The sequence below is a fragment of the Chlorocebus sabaeus genome, chromosome 5, assembly GCF_047675955.1.
Source record: "Chlorocebus sabaeus isolate Y175 chromosome 5, mChlSab1.0.hap1, whole genome shotgun sequence".
NCBI lineage: Eukaryota > Metazoa > Chordata > Mammalia > Primates > Cercopithecidae > Chlorocebus > Chlorocebus sabaeus.
In genome coordinates, this window is record NC_132908.1 from 78457406 (window position 1) to 78483977 (window position 26572).

Genomic DNA, 26572 nt, shown 5'->3' on the forward strand with positions numbered 1-26572 from the left:
GCGCCCGGCCCCCAGCTGGCTTCTATGGCTCTGTGACCTTTGCCTTTTCCAAACGAGTGGGCACCCTGCAGGCCACTTCCTCTGGGTTTCAGTGCCCAGCTTATCAGGAGGCTGCATGAACGTCTATTTCTAGCTGGGCGGGAAATAGGACGGGTCCTGGCAGAAGGCGGAGCCCAGAGTTGGCTGGTAGAATCCACTGGGAGGGGTAAGGCATGCTCTCTGCAGGGACCCCCGTGTTGTGGGTGCCACAGCAAAGCATGAACACCAGGCGGTGCCCAGGGAGCCTGAACCAAGGTTGGGAGCGTGGTTTCCTTCTCAGTTCGCTTTGCGTCTTCCTGATTATGACAAGAACATCTGTTTGGTACCAACATGTCTTTTTTTTTTTTCTCCTTGATACTGTGCATTTTTTTCCATTGGAATTTTTGTTGAGATAATTGAAGATTCACATAAAGTTGTAAGAAATAATACAGAGAGATCTCATGTGGACGTTACCCAGTTATCCCCAGTGGTAATGTCTTGCAAAACTATAGTACAATATCACAACCAGGATATTAATATTGACAACATTGATAGAACCCACCACCAGTCTTACTCAGTTTTCCCCCGTTTTCCTTGTACTTGTGTGTATTTAGTTATGTACAATTTTATCACATGCATGGCATCCTATATTTACCATCATAGTCAACAGACGGAAGCAATGTAAGGATTTCTTAGTCACTCCTTAATAGTTACACCAACTTCATTTCCAAAATTTTAACATGTCTCTCTTTGAAAGATACAATTTTTTTTTTTTTTTTTTTTTTTTTTTTTTTTGAGGCAGAGTCTGGCTCTGTCACCCAGGCTAGAGTGCACTGGCTTGATCTTGGCTCACTGCAACCTGCACCTCCTGGGTTCAAGTGATTCTCCTGCCTCAACCTCCCAGCTTCCCAAGCAGCTGGGACTGCAGGCGCCCGCCACCATGCCTGGTTGATGTTTATATTTTTAGTAGCAATGGGGTTTCACCATGTTTCCCAGGCAGGTCTTGAACTCCTGGCCTCTTGTGGTCTGCCTGCCTTGGCCTCCCAAAGTGCTGGGATTACAGGCATGAGCCGTTGTTGCCGGCCTGAAAGATATGAAATATCTTTATTAAAATATAATTTGCAGACATAAAAAGGAATGAATTCATGTCCTTTGCAGGGACATGGATGAAGCTGGAAACCATCATTCTCAGCAAACTAACACAGGAACAGAAAACCAAACACCACATGTTCTCACTCATAAGTGGGAGTTGTACAATGAGAACACATGGACACAGGGAGGGGAACATCACACACTGGGGCCTGTGGGCAGGCTGGGGCAAGGGGAGGGAGAGCATTAGGACAAATACATAATGCTTAAAACCTAGATGACAGGTTGATAGGTGCAGCAAACCACCATGGCACATATATATGTAAGAAACCTGCACGTTCTGCACATGTATCCCAGAACTTAAAGTAAAATAAAAAAATATATAAATAACGTAGATATGGTAAAATGCACACATGGGGCATGTAAGGCTCAAGGCTTTAAGCGTGGGTCTACCTCTGTGGGCCATTCCTCAGGTGCCGGTGACCCAGTCCTCTCCTTAGGTGACACCACTCTGACTCTTGTCTCCATCAGTGAGTTTTGCATGGCTAATTGGCTTTGTGCCTGTCTTAAAGGCTTCTTCTTTCCCTTTATGACTCACAGAACCAAGCCGGGGTTTTTGCTTCCAGCAGACAACTGTTTCTAGGTGGAATTTAATAATATTGTCCTGTTTCCACTGATTTTTTTAAATTTTATTTTGCAGTTCCTGTTGTATATGGTGAGTGTTACTGGTTTTCTTTTTGCCAAAAACATAAAATCATTCTTTTTTTTTTTTTGAGACGGAGTCTCGCTCTGTCGCCCAGGCTGGAGTGCAGTGGCTGGATCTCAGCTCACTGCAAGCTCCGCCTCCCGGGTTTACGCCATTCTCCTGCCTCAGCCTCCCGAGTAGCTGGGACTACAGGCGCCCGCCACCTCACCCGGCTAGTTTTTTGTATATTTTTAGTAGAGACAGGATTTCACCGGGTTAGCCAGGATGGTCTCGATCTCCTGACTTCGTGATCCGCCCGTCTCGGCCTCCCAAAGTGCTGGGATTACAGGCTTGAGCCACTGCGCCCGGCCATAAAATCATTCTTAACGTACATCAATTCAGGTGAAAACAGTGAGTTGATTTAAAGGAAACTTCAGATAAATAGTATCAGCAGTAGGCAGATACAACAAACCTTATAAGGTTGATAAACAAATGTTTGCAGTTTGAGAAATAATGTCATATGGCTCCAAACCACCCCCCATCCATGTGTGGGGGAAAAAATCCATGTGTGGGGAAAAAAAATCTCTCTATAGTCTTGGTATAATGAGAGTTTTCTGTGTAATTTTGATGTACGGTACTGGCTTAAAGAGAAGCAGAATTAGCCTATTAAAATATTAATAGGCTGTATATAAAGTAATGAGCCCTTCCTTTATTGCCTTAATAATTTTTGTTATATTTGCACACCACCAGTACTGTTTTATGTCTAATACTTATTTTAATATTGATTCACTATTTTTAAACTTAATTTTATATAGAAAAGAAACTTGATTTCATAGTTTAGAGGTGCCAGGTATGTATTTTTTCAATATGTTTTAAAATGTGCTACAGTTAAGACGTAACAAAGGGTGGGCACCATTTAAATTTAGTTTCCAGCAGAAGGGTGAAAACACCAAGTTTAAATGACACTAAAATAATGAACATTTAGGCTGGGCATGGTGGCTCATGCCTGTAATCCCAACACTTTGGGAAACCAGAATGGGAGGATCACTTGAGGCCAGGGATTTGAGACCAGCCTAGGCAACATAGTAGGACGGTGTCTCTACTAAAAATAGTTAGCCGGGTGTGGTGGTGCATGCCTGTAGTCTCGGTCACCTGGCTTTGGGAGGCTGTGGCAGGAGGATCCCTTGAGCATAAGAGTTCAAGGATGCAGTGAGCTGTGGTTGTGCCACTGCACTCCAGCCTGGGTGACAGAGCAAGACCTTGTCTCTAAAAAACATAAAGAATTATTTGATGGGCCATGTTAGGGGTGTTAGTGGTGAGCACATAAAGCTCCTCACTTCTCATTGTCTCCTGAGTTTGGAAACGATTGAGAAATGAAACATCGGCAGTCAATGAAGGGTGATGAGGTGGCCGCCTGGAGAGCACGCTTAGAATTGAACCCTGACACCTGGGCCCTGACCTGCCCACCCTGTCATGGCCTGGGTGGATGCCCATAGATGTCTCAGAGCAGCAGTCCCCAACTTTTTTGGCACCAGAGACTGGTTTTGTGGAAGATAACTTTTCCGTGGGCCAGGTTGGCTTGGGGGGATAGTGTCAGGATGATTCAAGGGCATTACATTTGTTGTGTACTTCATTTATATTATGACCACATTATAATATATAATGAAATAATTATACAACTCACCATAATATAGAATCAGTGGGAACCCTGAGCTTGTTTTTCTGCAACTAGACAGTTCCATCTGGGGGTGATGGGAGACAGTGACAGATCATCAGGCCTTCGATTCTTGTAAGGAGTGTGCAACCTAGGTCCCTCACATGCGCAGTTCACAATAAGGTTTGTGCTCCTATGAGAATCTAATGCCGCTGATGATCTGACAGGAGGTGGAGCTCAGGCGGTAATGTTTGCTAGACCTGCTCAGCTCCTGCTGTGCGGCCAAATTCCTAACAGGCCACAGACAGGTACCAGTTTATGGCCTGGGGGTTGGGGACCCCTGTCTTAGAGGCAGCTCCCCTGCGAGTGGCGGGGAACAGGGCAGGGCACGTGGTCCCTTGGGAGTGGATCCGACGAGAACAAAACGAAACTGCTGAGCTGCGTATCCTCAGTTCCTTTTTCCAGAGATTGGTCCCTTCCTCCTTTGGGGACGGAGGGTCCCAGAGGGGAGAGAAACACTAGTCAGTTTCTTCAACATCACTTAAAACTCTTATCCATCGAGTAATTCTGCATTAATATGAAGCGTTAGAATCACAGACCGAATTATTTGAGCGTAATGATCTGGGAAGAATCTCTTCACATGGAAGCAGGATATTGGTTCTCCCCTTTGCTATCAGTGCAGCCTCAACAACTCTGTTGTTTATTATCTTTTTAACAAAGAAGATAAGGGCAGACCCATGTTCTATCTGCAGGCTGAAAAGTAAAGTAAGTCTGTTTGTTTGTTTGTTTATTGAGATGGCGTCTCACTCTGTCGCCTAGGCTGGAGTGCAGTGGCACAATCTTGGCTCACTGCAATCTCCGTCTCCTGGGCTCAAGCCATTCTCCTGCCTCAGCTTCCTGAGTAGCTGGGATTACAGGCATCCAGGCACTCACTATCACACCCAGCTAATTTTTGTATTTTTAGTAGAGACAGGGTTTCACCATGTTGACCAGGCTGGTTTCAAACTCCGGACCTCAAGTGATCTGCCCACCTTGGCCTCCCAAGGTGCTGGGATTACAGGCATGAACCACTGCGCCTGGCTGTAAACTTTACCTTTTGCAAAGTTTTTTTCAGATATATCTCTATGGGGTGTATATTCTTTTTCCATTTTATAGATGAGAAAATAGACAGTAAACCAGAATAGAGGCTTCTTCATACAGCCAGAAGAGGAAGAGCTGGATTTAACTCATGCCTGCTAGATCGTTCTAGAACTGGGCCCTTTCTGCCCTACCGTGTGTGCCTCAGAAGCCCCTTTTGTCATTACGTGTTCTGCTGTGCATCTCACCTATTCCCCCAGCTGCCATGTCAGATGCTGCTACGTGTGTGAAATAACCTAACACCTTTGGTTTTTCTTAAAGCAGCGTCCTTGGCTGAGGTCAATAAGCAATGCTGGGGTTTTTTACTTAAAGTGAAACCACCAGCAGCCGGGAAGGTGGTGTTGCAAGGTGGTACAGAAAAACATTCATCTGGCCGGGCGCGGTGGCTCCATCCCCAGCACTTTGGGAGGCCAAGGTGGGCGGATCGCCAGGTCAGGAGATCGAGACCATCCTGGCTAACACGGTGAAACCCCGTCTCTACTAAAAATACAAAAGAATTAGCCGGGCGTGGTGGCGGGTGCCTGTAGTCCCAGCTACTCGGGAGACTGAGGCAGGAGGGGAGGCAGAGCTTGGAGTGAGCCGAAATCGCGCCGCTGCACTCCAGTATGGGAGAGAGAGACTCCGTCTAAAAAAAAAAAAAGAAAACCATTCATCCCAGTAGCTAAACTCACCTCGGTGGAGCCCTCCTGGGACCAGGAGGTTTTTATTTCATGTTATTTCGCTTGGTTTGCACGACAACTCAGTGATAGGCATCGCTGCTTGTACAGAGGAGGAAAGAGCAAAGAGAAAGGACACGACGTGCCCAGGTTCCTGTGCACCCCTGGGACGCACAGCCAGGATTTGAACCAAGGCATTTGAACTCCAGAACTCCCTACAAAGGGAGGCTTTCTCTTCTTCCCAGGTGAGCTGCAGTCTGGAGAACTCAGCCAGGATGCATGTACTCAGAGAAGCCTTTCTTCCCCTCGCTGGGGAGAAGCCCCAGTGTGGACTCTGTTGCACTCCTGATATGGATGGAGATGTGGATTTGCACGTATCTCATGCCAGCCTGGACAGGGCCTGTCCTCCCTCCCAGACTTGAAGCTGTCTGAGGGCAGGACTGTGTCTGTCTCTGCAGCGTGGCATCCCTAGTGCTCAGAGTGGGGTTCTGTGACTGCCTGGTTGATTGAATGACTGAAAGTCGGAAAAGAGGGTGGGTTATGTGTGGGAAGGTGCCCAAGCCTTCTGTCTGTTTGCTTGAATATGTCTTGAGCTTCCAGAGAGAAATTTTTGTTAAGTAGTGGGAGGAGGAAGGAAATGGGAACTTGAAGAACAGGGTCATGGCCTGGCCAGCACAGGGGTGGGTGATGTAAAGTGGGGAGTGAGAGGAAGCTGTGAGATGTCTGGAGGGGCCAAAAATTCCCAAAGGTGTGCCAGAAGATGATGAGTGGGCAGGGAGGGCCAAGGGGAGGATGGCTGGAGTGGGGTGCCAGCCTTTGAGGCTAACTCCAGGGGACTTGGTGTGCGGGAGGTGGTTTACAGGGGGTGGGGGTGGAGGGATGGGCGGTGGGGGTGGGGTGCACCTGGGAAGACCCGAGGTGATGCTGGGAAGGGGGTGGGGTTGTGCAAAGATGAAGCCTCATTTCTGTGGCTGGGTTATCTCACTTTCTTCAAGCAGGAAACTCAGCCACTGAGCCCCACCATACAAGAGTGCATGGCCTGAGGTCTGCTGACCACAGCCTACTTTGAGAATAAAGTGTTGTTTTAGTCACTGTGTGCCCTTGGCAAAAATTTGAACCAGTGCAGATAAAGCCCTCCTTGACCATCATTTGCCCATCTCCTTCTCACTAGTAGTGCCTGTCAGCAAGTTGGTGGAAATCTTTTGGTACTCTTTCTCACACCTTTACACACACACGCGCGCACCTACAAATAGGCACATTCCTTCTTAGCTGAATCCAGTACATTCCTGCAAACACACTGGAGAGGAACATTTTTGGATTGCAATATATTGCATCATATTACACAGAGACAAGTGCTGATGCATTACTAACTGATTGAAACACCCAGCCAATTTCCTTAGTATCACTTAACAACCTTAAGTACCTCAAATCAGCCCATCAGTATTTTTGGCATGAATACAAAGCGTCTGCAGTAACAAATGCCCAATTTTTGGGTGCTTTGATGAACTCTCTACTAAGCATGTTTGCAAAAAGTACATAGGATACTATACAGTAATGGTTCTGAATTATGATATTCTTTTATCCCCCAACTACCTTGTACTGTAATGGAAAAAACAATGAAGTGATCTGTTAAAAATACTAAAGATTCATTTACATTGGACCCTGGTTGGTAGTTTGCTTGTCAGAAGCAAATGCTAGGATGAAAGAAGAACTCAATAGAATGGGCGCCAGGTTTGATGTGCCATTCATTGTGCATCAAACTGCTTCTCTTCCATTGCAGACAGACACGCGTCCCTCCCCTCCCCTCCCCCCTCCCCTCCCCTCCCCTCCCCTTCCCTTCCCTTCCCTTCCCTTCCCTTCCCTTTCTTTTTCTTTACCTTTACTTTTCTTTTCTTTTGTTTCTTTTGTTTCTTCTTTCTGACGGAGTTTCACTCTCGTTGCCCAAGCTGGAGTGCAGTGGTGTGATCTTGGTTCACTGCAGCCTCCGCCCCACCACCCGCCAACGGGTTCAAGTGATTCTCCTGCCTCAGCCTCCCTAGTAGCTGGGTTTATAGGCACATGCCCCCACGCCTGGCTAATTTTTGTATTTTTAGTAGAGACAGAGTTTTGCCATGTTGGCCAGGCTGGCCTCAAACTCCTGACCTCAAGTGATCTGCCTGCCTGGGCCTCCCAAAGTAGTGGGATTACAGGCGTGAACCACTGTGTCTGGCCACGCCTTCACTGTTTTCATTGGCACCTGCTCGTGAACCTTGTACAGCAGGTCTGTGATCTGGGTGGTGCATTTCCGATAAAAAAAAAAAAGAGTTAATAAGTTATAGTAGACATTCAGATAGTGAGAATTTGCATAGTGATGGACATAATGCATATATACATATGGATGTATATAATATGTACATGTACACTTGGGCCTGTATGTGTGTACACACACAGATGTATACATCTAGTGTCCTATTTACATAGGTCATCAAGGAGTTTTTGCCAGTCAGTACATAAGGAAATAAATTGAGACACCGTGTTTTCTTTCCTTTTTTTTCTGAGACAGGGTCTTGCTCTCTTGTCAGGCTGGTGTGCAGTGTTGTGATTACAGCTCATTGCAGCCTCAAACTCCTGGGCTCAAGCAATCCTCCTGCCTCAACCTCTTGAGTAGCTGAGACTACTGGTATACACCAGCACACTTGGCTTACTGGGTTTATTTTTTGTATTATTTTTGTAGAGATGGGGTATTGCTTTGTTGCCCAGGTTGGTCTTGAACTCTCTGCTTTCAAATGATCCTCCTGCCTCAACCTCCCAAAGTACTGGGATTATAGGTATGAGCCACTGTTCCCTGTCCCATGTTATTTCTTATGCCTTATATGTGTTCAGCTTGATTCAGTTGCTAACAAGTACAGAGAAGTTTCTACATATTTGTTTTTTTCCCCTACATCTCTATTTTGCCAGGTACTATTTTAATTGACAAACACATATGTACGGACACACATTTAATCCCCACAAGAGCACTGTGTGGTAAATTCCTGTTGTTCACATGAAGAAGCAGAGGCACAGAGAATTGGAGTTACTGTCCAAAGCCATCTGCTGTAAGTTGGGGAGCTGGGACTCCAGGCCCAGGTGAGCTGGTTCCAGAGTCTGTCCACCTCATCAGTAGCCACACTGCTCCTCATGACTTGGGTAGCTCCTGGGAACATGAATTTGCAGCCCCCGCACTAGAGTCTTGTTCCCAGTCTCGGGTCAGAAAGGTGGCTTGGATGCACTGGGTTGAGTGCAGGGGGCCTGACCCCTCTCCTTGCAGGTCTGCACCCCTGTGGGTAGTGGGATCATCATTCACCAAGACTCCCCTGCCTGATGTAAGATCAAAGGATGGGGGATGTCAACAGAAATGCCTACCGACCCCCTCAGACTTTGCTGATTGCCAGATAGAAAACCATGGTGAGAGCTACATATTCTTATGTGGGTTCTTAGAGTCACTTGCTTGGCTATGAGTCAAGGTTCAAATGCTGGCTCTTCAACTTGTGTCTGGTGACCCTGGCCAAGGTACTTCACTTCTCCATGTCTCAGTTTCCTCATTTATAAAATCGGTGCAGTCATGGTACCTGCCTCATAGTGTTCTTGTGAGGAATGATGAGTTAATACAGAGGATACTGTTGTGCCCTACTCAGCTCCCATTACCAGGCTTGTGCTCCATTTCCCAGCTGCTAGGAGTGTTGGGTGTTGTGACTCACAGGTGCCCCTTCTTTAGGGCACAGCTCTCACTGGAAGAAAGCTGCATCACCTAGAATGTTGTAGTGGCTGTAAGCCAAGCCAATGACTGACTGGCAGGGAGGACAAGAAGGACTGGTCTCCCTTCTTTCAGGAGGACCCACTTCTCTGACGTGATTCATGCTTCAGACATCCCCCCACCACTCCCTGTACAATCAGGGTGAAACCCATCCCTAAGTGGGACCACAGCCTTGTTTAGCTTTATCCTCCTCCCCCACCTCACTCACGCAAGAATCCCTGATTCAGGCTCAACTTCCAGGGAACCAACCTGTGATAACATGCAAAACATTAGCTCTCTGCCTATCACAGAGTAGGTGCTCTGTAAGAGTTTTGCTATATAGCATTTACTTTTATCCTCAAGGATGAGGCTACTGTATCTTCAAGACCTTTGAGGGCCAGGATCAAGTACATCCAGCAGCACGTCTGGCTTATGGCTAATGCTTAAAAGGATCGTGAGTAGATAGTCCATGTTCATGAACAGGAAGACTCATTATTTTCACGATGTCAGTTCTTCCTGGCTTGATCTATAGATTCAACACAATCCCAACCAAAATCTAATAGAGATACAAGAAAAGTTTTTTTTCCATTCACATTCAATACAGCACAAAACACTTCACCTCAGAGAAAGGAAAAACCAAGGTATGTTTTTTATTTCTCTCTCTCTTCCCTCTTTTCTCTGTACTCAACACTTTTTGACACGAGATATGTATGGTTTTTCCCCCACACGTCAAGCAAACAGTTCTCTATTAGACACCAGTTTGGTGTCCTCTAGTTCAATTCAATTCTGATACTATCTACCTGGAGCTAGAATCAGATTCCACAGGTTGAGAGCTCAGTCCCTCAAGACTGTCTCCCACTTCAGATGCCAGTCACAAGCCCAAGTTGTGGCCTATGCTTTTGACTGACTGGCTATAAATTGGGGTTCCAATAACGTACTCCTTGGGTTTGATTTATTTGCTAGAGTGACTCACAGAACTAAGGAAAACATGTATACCAATTTATTAAAATGATATTACAAAAGATGATCAGCCTGATAGAAGAGATGCATAAGGCAAGGTATGTGGGAGGGGGCATAGGGTTCCCATGTTCTCTCTGGGCATGCCATCCGCCAGAAACTTCCATGTGTTTAGCAACCAAGAAGCTCTCTAAACCCTGTCATCTTGGGTTTTTATGAGAGCTTTATTACAAAGGCGTGATTGATTAAATCATTGGCCATTGGTAACCAACTCAACCTTTAGCCCCTCTCTCCTTCCTAGAGGTTGGGGGTAGGGCTGAAATTTCCAACCCTCTAATCACATGGTTGGTTCCCCTGGCAGCCAACCTTCATCCTGAGGTGTCTCGGAGCCCACAGCCATACAAAAAGATAGTTGTCACTGGAGATTCCAAGGGTGTTAGGAGTCGTGTGCCAGGAAATGGGGTCAGAGACCAAATGTATACAGTCAGTCCTCCGTATTTGTGCATTCTTCGTCTGTGGACTTAAGCTATGGTCGATTGAAAATATTTGAAAAAATTGCATCTTACTGAACACCGACAAACTGTTTTGTTGTCATTATTCCCTAAGCAATACAGTATAATTATTTACATAGCATTTATATTATATTAGGTATTAAAAGTAACCCAGGGGTTTGAGGTTTATGGGGAGATGTGCATAGGCTATATGCAAACTCTCTGCCATTTTATATCAGAGGCTTGAGCATCTGTTTGGATTTTGGTGTCTGTGGAAGGTCCTGGAACCAATCCCCAACAGTCACTGAGGGGTGACTGTATGTCTTATTAAAAGTCACAACATTACAAAATCCCAGCAAGTTAATCTGTGGGTGTTGACAAAGTGATTCCAAAGTTTATATGGAAAGGTAGAAGACATAGAGTAGCAAACACAGTATTGTAGAACAGAATCAGAGGACTGACTTCAAGACTTACTCTAACGTTCCAGTAATCAGTACCGGTGATGTTGGCAGAAGAATAGACAGATCAGTAGAACAGGATAGAGAGCCCAGAAATAGACCCACACAAATATCATCAACTGATCATTGACAAAGGGGCAAAGGCTACTCAATGGAGAAAGGATAATATTTTCAGAAGTATGATGAATAAGCCAGTGGTTGTCTTGGAAAGAAGCAAGAGAGGGTTGCTCAGGATGATAAAGTCCTGGTTGATGAAGGCAGATGCCTGTAGCTCTTTGCTGGGGCAGGGCTGGCTTCCAAAGGGTGCTTGTTTGGGCTGAAGTGGAAGAGGGTGTGCGGATGTGCAGGGCTGCTTGTATCATTAGAGTGGCTGTTAGCATTTGATTCTTTCTTTCTTACCATGCTCTGTCTCTCTGCTTTTGTACATGTGCGTTTGCATTTCTCTCCCTCCTTGTCTGGGTAGCCTATCATTTTCTGTACCTGGTCTCTCTATCCCTCTCGGTCTCCCTCATCTCCTCCTCTGTCCTTCTTCCTCTCTGTCCCCTGCTCTGCCCAATCACCAGTAGTTTGATCCCTCTTGATGTCCCCATCTCTCTCTGTCCCCCTCCTCTTTCCAAGAACTACTTATTGGGCCTTGCTGTGTGCCAGCCACTCCGATGGGTGGAGTGCAGTGGTGAGGAAGGGTGCACAATCCCTGCGTATGTGGAGCTTACAGTCTAGGAAAGGAGGGCCGTGGATCTGCAGATTCCCTCTAATAAATATTTGCTTCTGTTCAATGCTGTGGAAGAGAGGTGCTAGGTATAGCTCGTAGCAGGCATTGGGAGGTTTTCTGAGTTTGATTTGACTGAGCTGAGACTGAAAGGGAGAGCTTGGCGCTAACCAGACTAAGAACATTTTCAGTGATGCCAACGTCCTGTGGTAGGAATGAGTGTGACCTATGAGAGATGCTCGGAGGGGCCTGTGGGGTGCATGGGGAGCAAGGGCCGGGAGGCAGATGGTTAGGCCATGTGGGGTTGGAGGCGTCATCACAGGGCTGTGGTTCTTAGTTCTAACAGCAGTGGGACGCCACGGGAAGGCTTGATCCCAAGGAATTGCATGAGCCTGTTTGTATTTCATATGATGACTGTGGGGATAATGTACTGCTATGAGAAGACAAGTCAGGAAGTAGCCTCCATAGACAAGAGATAATGGTGGCTTGGATTGTGGTGTTGACCATGGAAATGGATAGACATTGACAGATTCCAGAGCAATTTCAAAAGTAGAATTGTTAAAATGTGGCTATTGCTGGAAGACAATGTTACATTGTCTAAAAAAGTTTTTCTTTTCTTTTCTTTTTTTTTGAGATGGGGTCTTGCTGTGTCGCCCAGGCTGTGGAGTGCAGTGGCATGATCTCAGCTCACTGCAAGCTCCACCTCTCAGATTCATACCATTGTCCTATCTCAGCCTCCTGAGTAGCTGGGACTACGGGCGCCTGCCACCACGCTTGACTAATCTTTCTGTATTTTTAGTAGAGACAGGGTTTCACCGTGTTTGCCAGGATGGTCTCTATCTCCTGACCTCGTGATCCACCCTCCTCGGCCTCCCAGCGTGCTGGGATTACAGGCGTGAGTCACGGCACCCGGCCAAAAGTTTTTCTTTAGTTATGTATAATTTTGCTGTAAGGACAGATGCTCACCATAGGCCAGTGCAAAGATTCTCTCTTGGCTGGGCGTGGTGGCTCACGTGTATAATCTCTGTACTTTGGGAGGCCGAGGCAGGTGGATCACCTGAGGTCAAGAGTTCGAGACAAGCCTGACCTATATGGTTAAACCCTGTCTCTACTAAAAATACACACACACGCGCGTGCACACACACACACACACATACACATTATCCAGGTGTGGTGGCGGGTGACTGTAATCCCAGCTACTTGGGAGGCTGAGGCAGGAGAATCACTTAAACCCAGGAGGTGGAGGTTGCAGTGAGCCGAGGTTGTGCCACTGCACTCCAGCCTGGGCAACAAGAGTGGAAACTGTCTCCAAAAAAAAAAAGAAAAAGAAAAGAAAAATAAATTCCCTCTTGAAGACATTTTACCTGGAAAGAGAATTGTTAGACTAGACAGACAGAGAAAAGAATGTTTGCTTAAAGTCACTACATTTTCCCTGGCAGTCAACTGGGTGGGTGAATAACTTTTGGAAAGCACCCTTAATACCTTTCAAGTTTTTAGATAATTGCTAAAGCAGTTAAATCAGCCATGTTGATTTCCTCTAAAAATGAATTCCAGTGCCTAGTTTCTTTAAAAAGTCAAAGGCACAAGAGAAAACAAAAGTAAACAAGGAGACTCCTTAGGATTGAAGATGTAATGACATAACCAGATAAGATGTATGCATTTTATTTGTATTCAAGTCTACTGTAAAAAGATTTGGAGAAAACTGGGGAAATTTAAATACAGACGAGGTGTTAGGTTATGTTAAGTAATTTTCATTAGTTTTGTTAGATGCAATAAAGGTTTTATGATTCTATAAGAAAATGTACTCGTTTTTCTGAGATACATTAAGTAATTTGGGGTGCAACACCGTGAATTGTATACTTTAAGTACTCAAGCTTCCCCCAAATAAATGAAACAAATAAAAAAATAAATTTCAATGCATGAAAAGAATCTTTTTGTTTGTTTGTTTTTGAGGAGTGAAGATAAAGAGAAGAGATAAGGAAGACTCCGATTTCTGGTTTGGGTGAAGAGTGGTGACATGTCCATCTTTTACTGATCATGTGTTCTTGGGCTCTCAGTGTGATAGAAACTGACATGAGGCCAAAAGAGTTTTCCCAGACAAGACTTTATTGGAGCTTATGCCCAGGCATAAGAGAAGCAGCACAAGAGAGAGATAATTCTCTGCCTGGCTCCTGGAAGACAGTCAGGAGAGTAATTTTAAAGGGGTTCAAGTGGGCAGGGAGTGATATTGAAGCACATAGAGTTGGGGAACTTCTGACACCTGCACAGTATAACAGGATAGAGAGCCTCTTCAAGTTTGCATATCTCATTAGTGTGTTAAATCCCCACCCTGGGCATGATTTTTAGTATTAGAATGCAGCTAAGGTGGAGGACTGGTCATTCTTCAGGTCTCATGCGCATGCGGGCAATAGGGTTAACTCCCTTGAGTAATATTTAAGATGGGAGCCGCTTGTTTTAGTTTCCTCAATGTCTGCAATCAGTGGGCATGGCCCATTGAACAAGATTTATAGTGCAAGGTCTAGATGGGGTCCCCACTAGTTATGGTCCCCCCAGCCAGCTTGTAGTAGAGGTTCTCAGTGGAGTGTGACGGGGGATGAGTCCTATATCTACTCTCTCTCACCTTCATCCCAAATACTCTACCCAACAAGGTTTAGAGATACCACCCCCCTAATAATAGATCCACCCATAATTGAGAAGTGATTTTAGCAACTTTTTATTTTGAAATAATTGTAGACTCATGTGGACGTGGCAAAAATAGTACAGTTTCTGTGAACCTTTCATTTAGCTGCTCCAGTGATAACATCTTCCATAAGCATAGTTATCAAAACCTGGACGTGGACGCTGGTACAGTGCTATTAATGAAACTGCAGATCTTAATTGGTTTTCACCATTTTTTAGGTATACTCAGTTTTCTTGTTATTTTGCGTTTGTTTTGATGTGTAGTTCTGTGAAATCTTGTCACATGTGTAGGTGGGTATATCTACCACCATACATGCACAGAATGCAGATGACATGCTGTTGTTTTAGTCTTTTCACATGGCCTTGTTGTTGTTGAGACGAAGTCTCACCCTGTCACCCAGGCTGGAGTGCAGTGGGGTGATTTCAGCTCACTGCAACTTCCGTCTCCTGAGTTTAAGAGATTCTTCTGCCTCATCCTCCCAAGTAGCTGGGACAACTGGCATGTGCTACCAAGCCCAGCTAATTTTTGTATTCTTAGTAGAGACAGAGTTTCACCATGTTGGCAAGGCTGGTGTCGAATTCCTGACCTCAAGTGACCTGCCCGCCTCGGCCTCCCAAAGTGCTGGGATTACAGGCGTGGGCCACCGGGCCCGGCTTGTTTTCACGTGGCTCTTGCCCACTGAGCTGTTTCTAACTGAGCTAGACCCATGGTAAGAACTCAGAAAGCTTTGAGTGCATCCCATCCCCTCTCCTCTAACTTAATTGTCTGCTCTTCTCCCCCAGCTCCCATTGTTGCCTGTAAATGGCCACCAATCTTTCCTGCTGTTTCACTATGACTCTAAGATGCCTTTGCTCACCTCTGTGGACTTCGTTCTGTCCTCTTCCTTAATTCCAGGCCAGAGCCACCTCTTCTTGCTGCAAAGCTGAGATCTCCTTTCTCACTCTCATCTCCAGGAGTGCTGGAGTTCAAAGGTACACCAGCGTTTGATAACACTTTGTTCCATGGTAGACAAGGTGATCCCTGCCACTTGCAGGCTCATGTTTTACCAGCCTGGGAGCAGCAGTGGAGGGGAGGTTTTACTGGTAGTTCTGGCCACATGAATCCCAGGAGGATGCTGATGGTGCAGCTGGGCCGTGTGTCTGTCCCCGAACCAGTCACTGAGCCAGGGCGCTTGGGTCATTCCCAGGCCCCTGCTGTCCCATTAAGCTTATGGTTGAAGGTGGTGAGGAGTGAATCAGCTCTAAATACAGCACATGGAATGGGTTTATCCCATGAAAAGAATTTTCTTTTTTTTTTTTTTTTTTTTTTTTGCGACGGAGTCTCGCTCTATCACCCAGGCTGGGGTGCAGTGGCCAGATCTTAGCTCACTGCAAGCTCTGCCTCCCGGGTTTACGCCATTCTCCTGCCTCAGCCTCCCGAGTAACTGGGACTACAGGTGCCCGCCACCTTGCCCAGATAGTTTTTTGTATTTTTTAGTAGAGACGGGGTTTCACCGTATTAGCCAGGATGGTCTCGATCTCCTGACCTCGTGATCTGCCCGTCTTGGCCTCCCAAAGTGCTGGGATTACAGGCTTGAGCCACCGCGCCTGGCCGAAAAGATTTTTGTTGTTGTTTTTCAGAAGAAGGGGAAAGAAGGGACTGGTTGAGCTTATTGAGCTCGTGTCTCTGTGCCAGTCCAGAGTTCACTGGTCATCTTGTAGGGAGAAGGGGGAGTCACCTTTGAGTCAGTCAGGTTGCCGTCCTGGCCCATTGACCAGGAGTAGGTGGAGTCACATGGCAGCAGAGTTTGCAGAGAGGAAGAATTTCTTATTTGTTTCTGTTACCTATTGCTATACAACAAACTATCCCAGTGTTTAGTGGCTTAAGACAACAATCATTTTATTTATGGCACATATTTCTATAATCTGGGCATGGGTGGGGACTGGGAGAGCTTGTCTCTGTTCCACATATTGTCAGCTGGGGCAGCTCACTGGGGCCAGAGGATCCACTTTTTCTTTTTGTTTTTGAGATGGAGTCTCGCTCAGTCGCCCAGGCTGGAGTGCAGTGGTGCGATCTCAGCTCACTGCAAGCTCCGCTTCCTAGGTTCACGCCATTCTCCTGCCTCAGGCTCCTGAGTAGCTGGGACTACAGGTTCCCCGTCATTATGCTCGGCTAATTTTTTTTTTTTTCATATTTTTAGTAGAGACGGGGTTTCACCGTGTTAGCCAGGATGGTCTAGATCTCCTGACCTCGTGATCCACCCGTCTTGGCCTCCCAAAGTGCTGGGATTACAGGCGTGAGCCACCGCGTCCGGCCCAGAGGATCCACTTCTAAGATGGTGCAGTGCTCTGTGGCTGTTGGCTGGGGGCTCAGCTGGGCTGTTGGCTGAGGGCATTGGTTCTTCTTCCATGGCCTCTCCATAGGGCTAACTTGGGTTTCTTACTGCATGGTGGTCTCCAGGTAGTCTGACTTCTTACACAGAGGCTGGCTTCCCCCAGAGCTCAAAATGGAAGGTACCAGGCCTTCTTAAGGATTAGGCTCCAGGCTGGGCCTGCTGGCTCACGCCTGTAATCCTAGCACTTTGGGAGGCTGAGGTGGGCAGATCACTTGAGGTTAGAAATTCAAGACCAGCCTGGCCAATATGATGAAACCCCATCTCTACTAAAAATACAAAAATTAAGCCCGGCATGGTGGCGCATGCCTGTAGTCCCAGCTACTCCGGAGGCTGAGGCAGGAGAATTGCTTGAACCTGGGAGGCAGAGGTTGCAGTGAGGTGAGATCACACCACTGCACTGCAGCCTGGGTGACAGAGTGAGACCCCAGCTCAGAAAAAAAAAAAAAAAAAAAAAAAGGTTAGGCCCTGAACTGGCACAGCATCATTTATGCCAGCGTGCCCGTGCTCCCAACCTTTTTGGTACCAGTGACCAGTTTCCTAGAAGACAGTTTTTCCATAGATGGTGGGGGCATTGGGGGGATTGCTTCAGGATAAAACTGTTCTGCTTCAGATCATCAGGCATTAGATTCCAATAAGGACCACACAACCTGGATCCTTTGCATGTGCAGTTCACCATAGGGTTTGTGCCCCTGTGAGAATCTAATGCAGTTCACCATAGGGTTTGTGCCCCTGTGAGAATCTAATGCAGTTCACCATAGGGTTTGTGCCCCTGTGAGAATCTAATGCAGTTCACCATAGGGTTTGCGCTGCTATGAGAACCTAATGCAGTTCACCATAGGGTTTGCGCTGCTATGAGAATCTGATGCCGCTGCTGATCTGACAGGAGGCGGAGCTCAGTGCTCACTTTGTGGTACCAGTCCATGGCTTGGGGGTGGGGGTCCCTGATTTATACTACATTTTATTGGTTAAAACAGGTCACAGAGACAACCTGGATTGAAGGGCAGCTGGCTATATAAGGCATAAATACCGGAGGCTGTGGCCCATTAGTAACAGTCCATTACTCTAGACTGTTACCAGAGTAATAGTTTACCACTCTCTTCCCGTAGGACCTGTGATATCCAGAACCACTGTGACCATCCCCAATGCTGAGGTTGGCCTCTTATTATTATTTTTAATTTGAAGCAGTTATTCAGTGCCTTCATTTTCTTTTCCCCTTTCAGTTGAGCCACAGAGCATTTGTAGCTTCTGGGAGTGAAGGGAAAAGATGGTCAAGGTCAAGGTCAACCGGACGGTTGGAACTTTTAGGCTGGCTAGAGTGATCTCTAGTGAGCATCAGTTTGGTCCATTGTTTGTTTTGGTAGAATAGTCTGTGCCTGTTTCCTCAAATCTGAGTTGCATTACAAAAATTAATTGTCCTAGTTTAAAACGTGTCTGTCTGAGAAACAGGGTGAGCGGAAACCCCAAACTCTTCATACTCCAGGGGTTTGTGGGGAGGCAGCAAATGCCCGGGTAGGCTCTTGGCCCTTTGTTCATTTCCAGAAGGAGGGGACACTGAATCCGGATGCACAGATAGCTTTGCGGGATCCTGTTGGGGAAGGAAGGAGCCAGCCTGTGCCTGGGCTGCAGGTGTGTGACTGCATCCTCAGGTGGAGTGAACTCCAGCTTCTAATTGGCTCATGTTAATTTCATTGTAGTGGATATCATGGAAATAAAAGAAATCCGCCCAGGGAAGAACTCCAAAGATTTCGAACGTGCAAAAGCGGTTCGCCAGAAAGAAGATTGCTGCTTCACCATCCTGTATGGCACTCAGTTCGTCCTCAACACACTCAGCTTGGCAGGTAGGTGCATGTTTCTGTGCCTTTCTCCTTCCCCGTGCCTTAGTCTCTTCCTGAAGAAGTTCACTAATAGCAGAATGCTCACCCCTGCCTGCTGGCTGATGTGTATTTGGGGTCATGGTTTCGAATCCCAGCCCTGCCCCTTTCTAGCTGTGTGTCTTTAGATGAGTGACTTAACCTCTCTGAGCTGCAGTGTGCTCAGCTGTGAAATGGGGAGAATAGTAATGCCTATCCCATGGGGGTATTGTGAGGAGTATAAGTGTCTCTCTGGCTCATGCTGAGAGCTGAATGAATGATGATTAGATAGTCTTAACACTGAAGGCCAGGCTCTGTTGGATGAAAAATGTAGACTGGGCTCATCCCTGTGGTCCCAGCACTTGGGGAGGCCGAGGTGGGCAGATCACTCGAGGTCGGGAGTTTCACACCAGCATGGCCAACGTGGTGAAACCCCGTCTCTACTAAAAATACAAGAACTAGCTGGGTGTGGTGGTGTGCACATGTAGTCCCAGCTATTTGGGAGACTGAGACACAAGAGTTGCTTGAACCAGTGAGCCAAGATTGCACCACTGCACTCCGGTCTGGGCAATAGAGCAAGACTCTTGTCTCAAAAAAAAAAAAAAAGAGAAAAGAAAAATGTAACCTGTTTTCCTCCAGCAGATGTTGCTCAGCAAATCTGACTGATGTGAAGGAACTGTCCTTAGATCTTCTATTGCACACGCACATGCAGTTGCCTCATTTTACTCAGGGGAAGAAGCTTGTAGTTACTTTCAAGTTCAGTCCTAGAATTCATTGACTTAGAAGTATGTATACATTCATGACTCAGAGAGAAAATCAATACGATTAAAATAGACCAAAGTGGAGGCAGCTCTGAAAGTTGAGCAATATAGGGACATTTACTTTAGGGTCAAATAACTTATGAATTTCTCATTCATTCTTTTACTACACATCTTTTGAGCCTATACTCTGTGTTAGGTTGTGTACACACCAGTGATCTAGGAAGATGAATGGCACCTGGTGCTGCCTTTAAGATGCTCTCAGTCTACTTGGGGAGACAGATGGGTGCACTAGGATAAGGCCTAGTGCAAGCATGATGCAGTGTGCTATGAATGCTTAGTTTCAGAGAAGTTGGGCAAAGAAGGTGACTTTTACATTGGGTTTTGAGGCTTCAGTAGGAGTTTGGAGGAAAGAGGGAGGGCGCTCCAGGGAAAAGCTGTGGTGTGTGCCAGGGCTTGGTGGAGGGAAATAGCACGTTAGATGTAGGAAATGAGGAGCAAATATCTGATTGATGATATGGAGGGGGTTGGTAGAGGTGGGGCAGGAGGGCAAGGCCCGTGGCCATGAAGCTTCACACCTCTGTCTCCTTAGCCCCACCTACAGGCTGAGCCCTTACCCCCTGTTCTTAACTTGGTGAGGAGACCACGAGAGCCCAGCCCTTGGGGGCTAGAATGTGAACTTTGATATATATCCCACTCTGGGAGCCTCTTCTGGAACCCTAAATTCAAGGTTAGCACAGTGATGGTCAAGATTTTGATTCCCATTCCACCCTCTCACTTACTGCTCTGAGACAAACTCAGCCCTTCAGAGCCTCAGTTTCCTCTGCATTGTGTGGAAAGATGAGAGCAGCAATCTCCGCCCGGGGTATACGCACTGGCAAAGTACCTGGTGCTTAAGGAGAGCTTCGTAGTTCCATGAGGTGTTTGCACTGTCAGCTTCATTTTCCAGGTGAGGTGAGGCACAGAGTGGGGTTAAGTAACCCGCTGAATGTCACACAGCCCTGAAGTGGTGCAATGGGACTTAAGCTATGATCTTCCTTTTGCCAGATGCCAAGCTCTTAACCACTCCTCAATGCTGCTTATTAGCAAGGGTAATAGCAACCATGGGCATTAGCAAGCCATACTCTCCTGGCTGTTAGCAAGCTCTACTTGCCATCCCTCTGTGCCATCTTCATTAGAAGCAGGGAAATACTGACAGCTGCTTAGGGTTGTGGTGCAGATTATTCCAGATCCCGCATCTTATTAGTTAGCATAGGGTTAAAAGCTAACACTCTTTAATAAAACAAAAAGCTAAATTCCTAAGCCATGGGAAGCTGAATACTGCCCTCCCACGATGTCCATGTCCTAATCCCGGGAACCTGTGAATATATTATCCTCTATGGAAAAGGAGACTTTGCGGGTGTAGTTAAATTGAGGATTTTGAGATGGGAAATATCCTGGACTATCCGGGTGTCCAGTGGAATCACAAGGCTTCTTACAAGAGATACATGGGAAGGTCATTCCCAGAGAAGGAGATGTGAGGGTGGAAACAAAGGTCAGAAGATGAGAGGCCATGAGCTAAGGAATGCAGGCATCCTCTGGAAGCTGGGAAAGGTGAGGAAATGGATTCTTCCCAAGAGCTTTTAGAAGGAATCCAGAAGGATTGTATGCAACCAGTCTATTTTAGAATTTTGGCCTCTCTAACGGTTTGAAAATAAATCTGTATTACTTTAAGCCACTAAGTTTGTGGTCATTTGTTATAGCAGCAGAGGAAGCTGATAACCTTTGACACACTTTGGCACCATGTGGGTGCTTCCATCTGTTGATGTCTCCCTCATCCCTCTCTTCTGGTTTAATTACTTTAGGGTGGGACCTAAGTATTGGGGTTTTGAAAAACCCTCAAGTGATTCTCCTGAGCAGCTGGGGTTGAGAAACTCTGCTCTGGAGTTGGACACCTGGGTTTGAATTCCTTTGCTTTTTCATTCCTGGAGTCAGTGTGCTGCCAGGGTAAGATAATGGGTTCTTGTTTAAAATCCTATGTCTTCCATCGTCTCAGCATAGTCTGGCTACTATAACAAAATGCTGTAGACTGAGGGGCTTAAACAACAGGCATTTATTTTCTCACAGTTCTGGGGGCTGGGAAGTCCAAGATCAAGATGTTGCATGGTTGAGTTCTGGTGAGGGCTCTCTTCTTGACTTGCAGACAGCTGCCTTCTTACTATGTGTTCACATGGCTTTTCCTCAGGGTGTGCTTGGATAGGAAGGGAGCTCTGGTCTCTCTTTCTTGCCTCTAAAAGGGCACTAATCCCCTCATGGAGGCCCCACCCTCATTACTTCATCTAAACCTAAATACCTCACAAAGGCCCTACCTCAGGGGTTAGTGATTCAACATATGAATTCTGAAGGAATACAAATATTCAGTCTGTAATGGCTGCTAGTGTAGCAGGACGAGCCACAGACAAAACTCCTCAGACACCGGATTAAAGAAGGAAGAGGTTTTTTATTCAGCCAGGAGCGTCAGCAGACTCGCGTCTTAAGAGCCGAGCTCCTTTTAAATCTAATACCTTATATGTAATTTTCTTTAGGTTACTCAACAGGGAAATCAGCAGGTTCTTCCTTTGCTGTTTCTTCCTCTACTTCCTCTACTTCCTCCGCCTCCTCTACTTCCCCTACTTCCTCTGCTTCTTCTTCCTTCTCTTCATCCTCCTCTTCTTCAATAGGTTCATCAATCTTCTCTTCATCCTCCTCATCTCCTTCTATTTGCTGATCCTGAGAATGGTCTTGAATTTCAAAAGGATTCTCACCCTTAACAAAACGTTCATATCACGCCTTCACTATTGGATTATTTAAAATGCTTGTAGCAGTCAAGACACTCTCTCTTTTTATTTGTTCCTTATAAGCCTGCTTCCCTTTGATATGATCAGGAGACTTTAAGTGCTGCTGAACTGAACTATGTAAAGCAGGGATATACACACTGCAAGCGCTGCAGTGAACTGTCTCTACTTTCATCAGGTGATCATCTGCAGTAACACCTTCCATAACATCTTTTTCAATTATTTTAACTACTTCTGTTTGATTATTTATCTGTTGCTTACGAATAGACGTTTTCTTGAATTTATTCACCATACACTCATGCAAAAACTCCCTAATTACTTTATCAAATTTAGTTTGTTTCTGTATATGATCTAATGCTTCCTGATGTGAAGAACTGGCCAGATGCAGTTCAATATCTTTTTCTTCGAATGTTCGAAATTTACAAAATGAACATGTAAATGCCATTCTGTATCCATCTCCGTATTTCTCACTGTTTTTTTCTCTTCGGCGCCTTTGTTTCTCTTGCCGAGCCGCAATTCGTCGCTTTTCAAAATTCCTCCTCATTTTTAGGATCATTTTAGGATCAGCTGGGAGCTCGGCTCTTAAGACGCGAGTCTGCCGACGCTCCCGGCCGAATAAAAAACCTTTTCCTTCTTTAATCCAGTGTCCGAGGAGTTTTGTCTGTGGCCCATCCTGCTATACTAGGAGCTGTGTGGCCTTGGACACATCACTCAGCCTGTCTTAGGTTCAGTGGTTTCTCCATGTGTTAAATGGGAATATAATAGTACTTCCCTTGTGGGATCAATATAGGAAAAACACTTAGAACAGTGTCTAGCACGTATATCTATATATATGTGCTGATTCCATTTGGCACAGGAAATAACCCACTTGTCACCCCTGTGGTACAAAGCTCATCATGAATATGTGGCCCCATCTCAGACAAAAAGCAGGTCCTAGAGCCATGAGAGTGTGAAAGAGATGCTTTCTTTGCCTCCTGCAAAACTGGACACCAGCATAGGCTTCCCCCATCTTCGTGATCTGTATGGGGCCGGGCTTTGTCAGCAGACGTCTTCCCAGGAATTAACACAGCATTTCTGTTCCCTTTCTCCACTCCAGCTGACTCTAAAGAGGATGCACTTAATTGGCTCTCCGGCTTGAAAATCTTACACCAAGAAGCGATGAATGCGTCCACACCCACCATTATCGAGAGGTAGCTGGCTTTTGCCTATTTATTTACATAGCCACTGATTCCTTTATTCTGCTGCCTTTGCCAACATGGGCTACAGGAAAAAAAAAAAAAGGGACATTGGTTTTTTGACGCTCATTGAGTGTCTGGTATGCAATGAGTGCCTAGTAACAGTGTGAGCGTTACAATGTTTCAAATAAGAGCATTTCCCTGTGTTAGTTTTCAGCCTTGGCCTATTGGGGTGAGTGGTGCATTGGACTGGAGATAGAAACATTCCTGGGGTATGTGTTGGGAAAAACAGGGCTTCCTTCTTAAAGGATTTAATAAGAGATTAAGTGGACTGATCAAAGGATAGATACAAGGTCTGGAATTTTCCACCTATCACTCCCTCCTGGGTTGATGAAGACCTCAAGACTGTCTCTTCAGTGTCATGGGAGTCTGGATGGGCATCGGGGTGTGAGTTATTTTCCTTCCACTAAATCAAATTCCTCTACTTTGTACTATTTTTCTTTCTAGGTTTTTGGGGATTAATGACTATCATTAGAAGGAGTTGTCAGTGTAAGGAAACCTGGCCTTTTTGAGTTGAAATCTTGGCTTAGATACTAGGAGAAAACTTCTTCCCAAGCTGCCCTTGTTAGAAAGTTGGAAAACCCCTCCTTTTGGTTCCAGTTCCTTTTGTGCATATCCTGTAGGACCTACTTAGACTTATGCTATTTTTTAATTTTCTCTGTGTCTCTTTCTTTTGTCTCAAATTTCTTTCCAGTTGGCTGAGAAAGCAGATATATTCTGTGGATCAAACTAGAAGAAACAGGTAAGAGTCATTCAGTTTTCTTCTGATCACTTTAGATTTCCATCTTCATTCTTTCTTTAAACCTTCCAAGAGGGTGGAAGCATGAGTTGTGGTGGGCAAGGTCCTCACTGCGTCCAATGTAATCTGCAGATGCCATGTTGGGTCCTGGGGTTGATGATGACAAAATCATCCTCCTGGAGGGAGCCTCTATTCCAGCAGAAAATTCGCGTCCAGTCTCAGAGATGATCTCTGCCATGGGGCATTCGGACCTCATCACAAATATTTGAGCACCTTTAATATCCTGGGAATACAGCAGTAAACACAGTCCTGATGGCACCAGCCCATACTTTGTGACAGGAGAGAGACTGACTGTGAAGAAGTAAACCAGGTGGTTCTTTATTTTATCTATTTATTTTTTTGAGACGGAGTCTTGCTCTGTCGCCCAGGCTGGAGTGCAGTGGAGCCATCTCAGCTCACTGCAAGCTCCGCCTCCTGGGTTCACGCCATTCTCCTGCCTCAGCCTCCTGAGTAGCTGGGACTACAGGCGCCCGCCACCACACCTGGCTAATTTTTTTGTATTTTTAGTAAAGACAGGGTTTCACCATGTTTGGCAGGATGGTCTCGAACTCCTGACCTTGTGATCCACCCACCTTGGCCTCCCATAGTGCTGGGATTGCAGGCGTGAGCCACTGCGCCCAGGCACCAGGTGGTTCTAAGGGCTGGTAGAGATATGTTGGGTGATGTGATAATGTGTATTCAGTTTACTTGACTTTTTCACTTAAAAGTACCTCTTGGAGAAGCTCCCTATCAGTCCTGCACAAAGCTCTATGCCAGACTATTATTATTATTATTTAGAGGCAGGGTCTCTCTCTGTTCCCCAGACTGGAGTGCAGTGGCACAATCATAGCTCACTGCAGCCATAAACTCCTGGGCTCAAACGATCCTCCTGCCTCAGCCTCCTGAGTAGCTGGGAACTACAGGTGTGTGTCACCATGCCTGGCTTATGTATTATTATTATTTTTTTTGCAGAGGTGAGGTCTTACCCAGACATTTTTTTAAAAAAGTAAACGCCATTTTGGTTTTTCTTTAGATTAATGCATTGTCATTTCAGAAATCATTTCCTTCTTGATGCACAGAGAGCTGCTCCCAATCCTTGATTATTATTGTGAATAATGCTGCTATGGAAACCTTTGGGTCTATCTTTCTGTAAACTCATCTGAGGTGGCTGTGAGTAGGATAAATTCTCAGAAATGAATATCAGCAGCACAGTGTTTGCTGGTCTAATCGTTTGATAGCTAGAAGTAGCAATTTATATAATATTTCTACCAGTGGGGCAAGAAGGCGTCCATTTGCTCATGATTTATTGTGCCATTAGACTTTGATCTTTGTTCATCTGCAACCGAGGCAACCAAGTGTTTTTGCTTAAACTTGCTTTCTTTATGGGTGAGGTTGAGCATTTTTAATTCATTATTTTTTTCTGAGGTATGATTCAGCTCTTAATAATGTAGTGATAAAAACTACCATTTGGCTGGGCGTGGTGGAGTACGCCTATATTCCCAGCACTTTGGGAGGCAGAGGCAGGCAGATTGCCTGAGCTCAGGAGTTTGAGACCGGCCTGGGCAACATGGTAAAACCCTGTCTCTTCTAAAATACAAAAAATTAGCCAGGCGTGGCGGCGTGCACCTGTAATCCAAACTACTCAGGAGGCTGAGGCAGGAGAATCGCTTGAACCCGGGAGGTGGAGGTTGCAGTGAGCTGAGATCGTGCCACTGTACTCCAGCCTGGGTGACAGAGCAAGATTCCGTCTCAAAAACCAAACCAAAGAAACAAACAAACAAAATACAACAACAACAAAGCAAAAAAAAACCAAAAAAACAAACAAAAAAAAAAACCCAAAACCAAAACAAAAAAACCCCTATGATTTATTTAACATCTGTGTATTTGTCATTCCAGGAATTGCATTGAGCACTTCAGTCTTTATCTCATGTTAGCCTCACATGAGACACCTTATTTTTTTTGGTAAAATATTCCTTTAGTTCATTCTTGGTTTATTTATGTCATTATCCTATGTGGATATGTCATTATCCTATCTAGATATGTCATTATCCTAGTTAATATCCAATAACTAAACTCTATTAGCCCTCCTGTTTTGTTCCTGAAAATCTTTCCATCTTGAAGGGTGACTTCATGTCTGGTCAATGTCTTCTGTTACTTGTTGGCTTCAGGGTTTGGGTGAGCTTCCCTGGTCTCTTCTTATGCCCAGTGGGAGGATTTGGAACTCTTAAGCAGGAAGTGGTTAAAAATCTAGTAAAGTTCGGTCAGCCATTAGCTCACTCCATGTCCACCTGCCTTTCTCCCTCCTCTTCTTCTCATCCAACATGCCCTGCCTGCTCCCCCATGCTGGGCCACCCTGTAATGTTACTGAGGTGGATTAAATGAGGTCCTTGTGTTGGAATATTTGGTAGACACTGGTCTCTTTCAGCCTCGGAGGTGATGCCTTCTCTGCATTTTCTTTCTCCGTGGCTTATGGTGAATC

The 26572-nt window shown here is 45.7% G+C and overlaps 1 protein-coding gene and 1 pseudogene across 3 annotated transcripts in view; one reads left to right on the forward strand and one right to left on the reverse strand.

The window, feature by feature from the left end:
- PLCG2 (phospholipase C gamma 2) overlaps positions 1-26572 on the forward strand; it is a 187243-nt gene that overhangs the window by 60081 nt on the left and 100590 nt on the right. For all 3 annotated transcript variants that reach the window (XM_073015601.1, XM_007994182.3, XM_007994183.3), the window contains exons 3-5: positions 18354-18497; positions 23177-23270; positions 24010-24057. In XM_073015601.1, the coding sequence (XP_072871702.1) occupies positions 18354-18497; positions 23177-23270; positions 24010-24057 (286 nt within the window). The remainder of the gene's footprint in view (positions 1-18353; positions 18498-23176; positions 23271-24009; positions 24058-26572) is intronic.
- LOC119627658 (DBIRD complex subunit ZNF326 pseudogene) lies at positions 21812-23089 on the reverse strand (annotated as a pseudogene).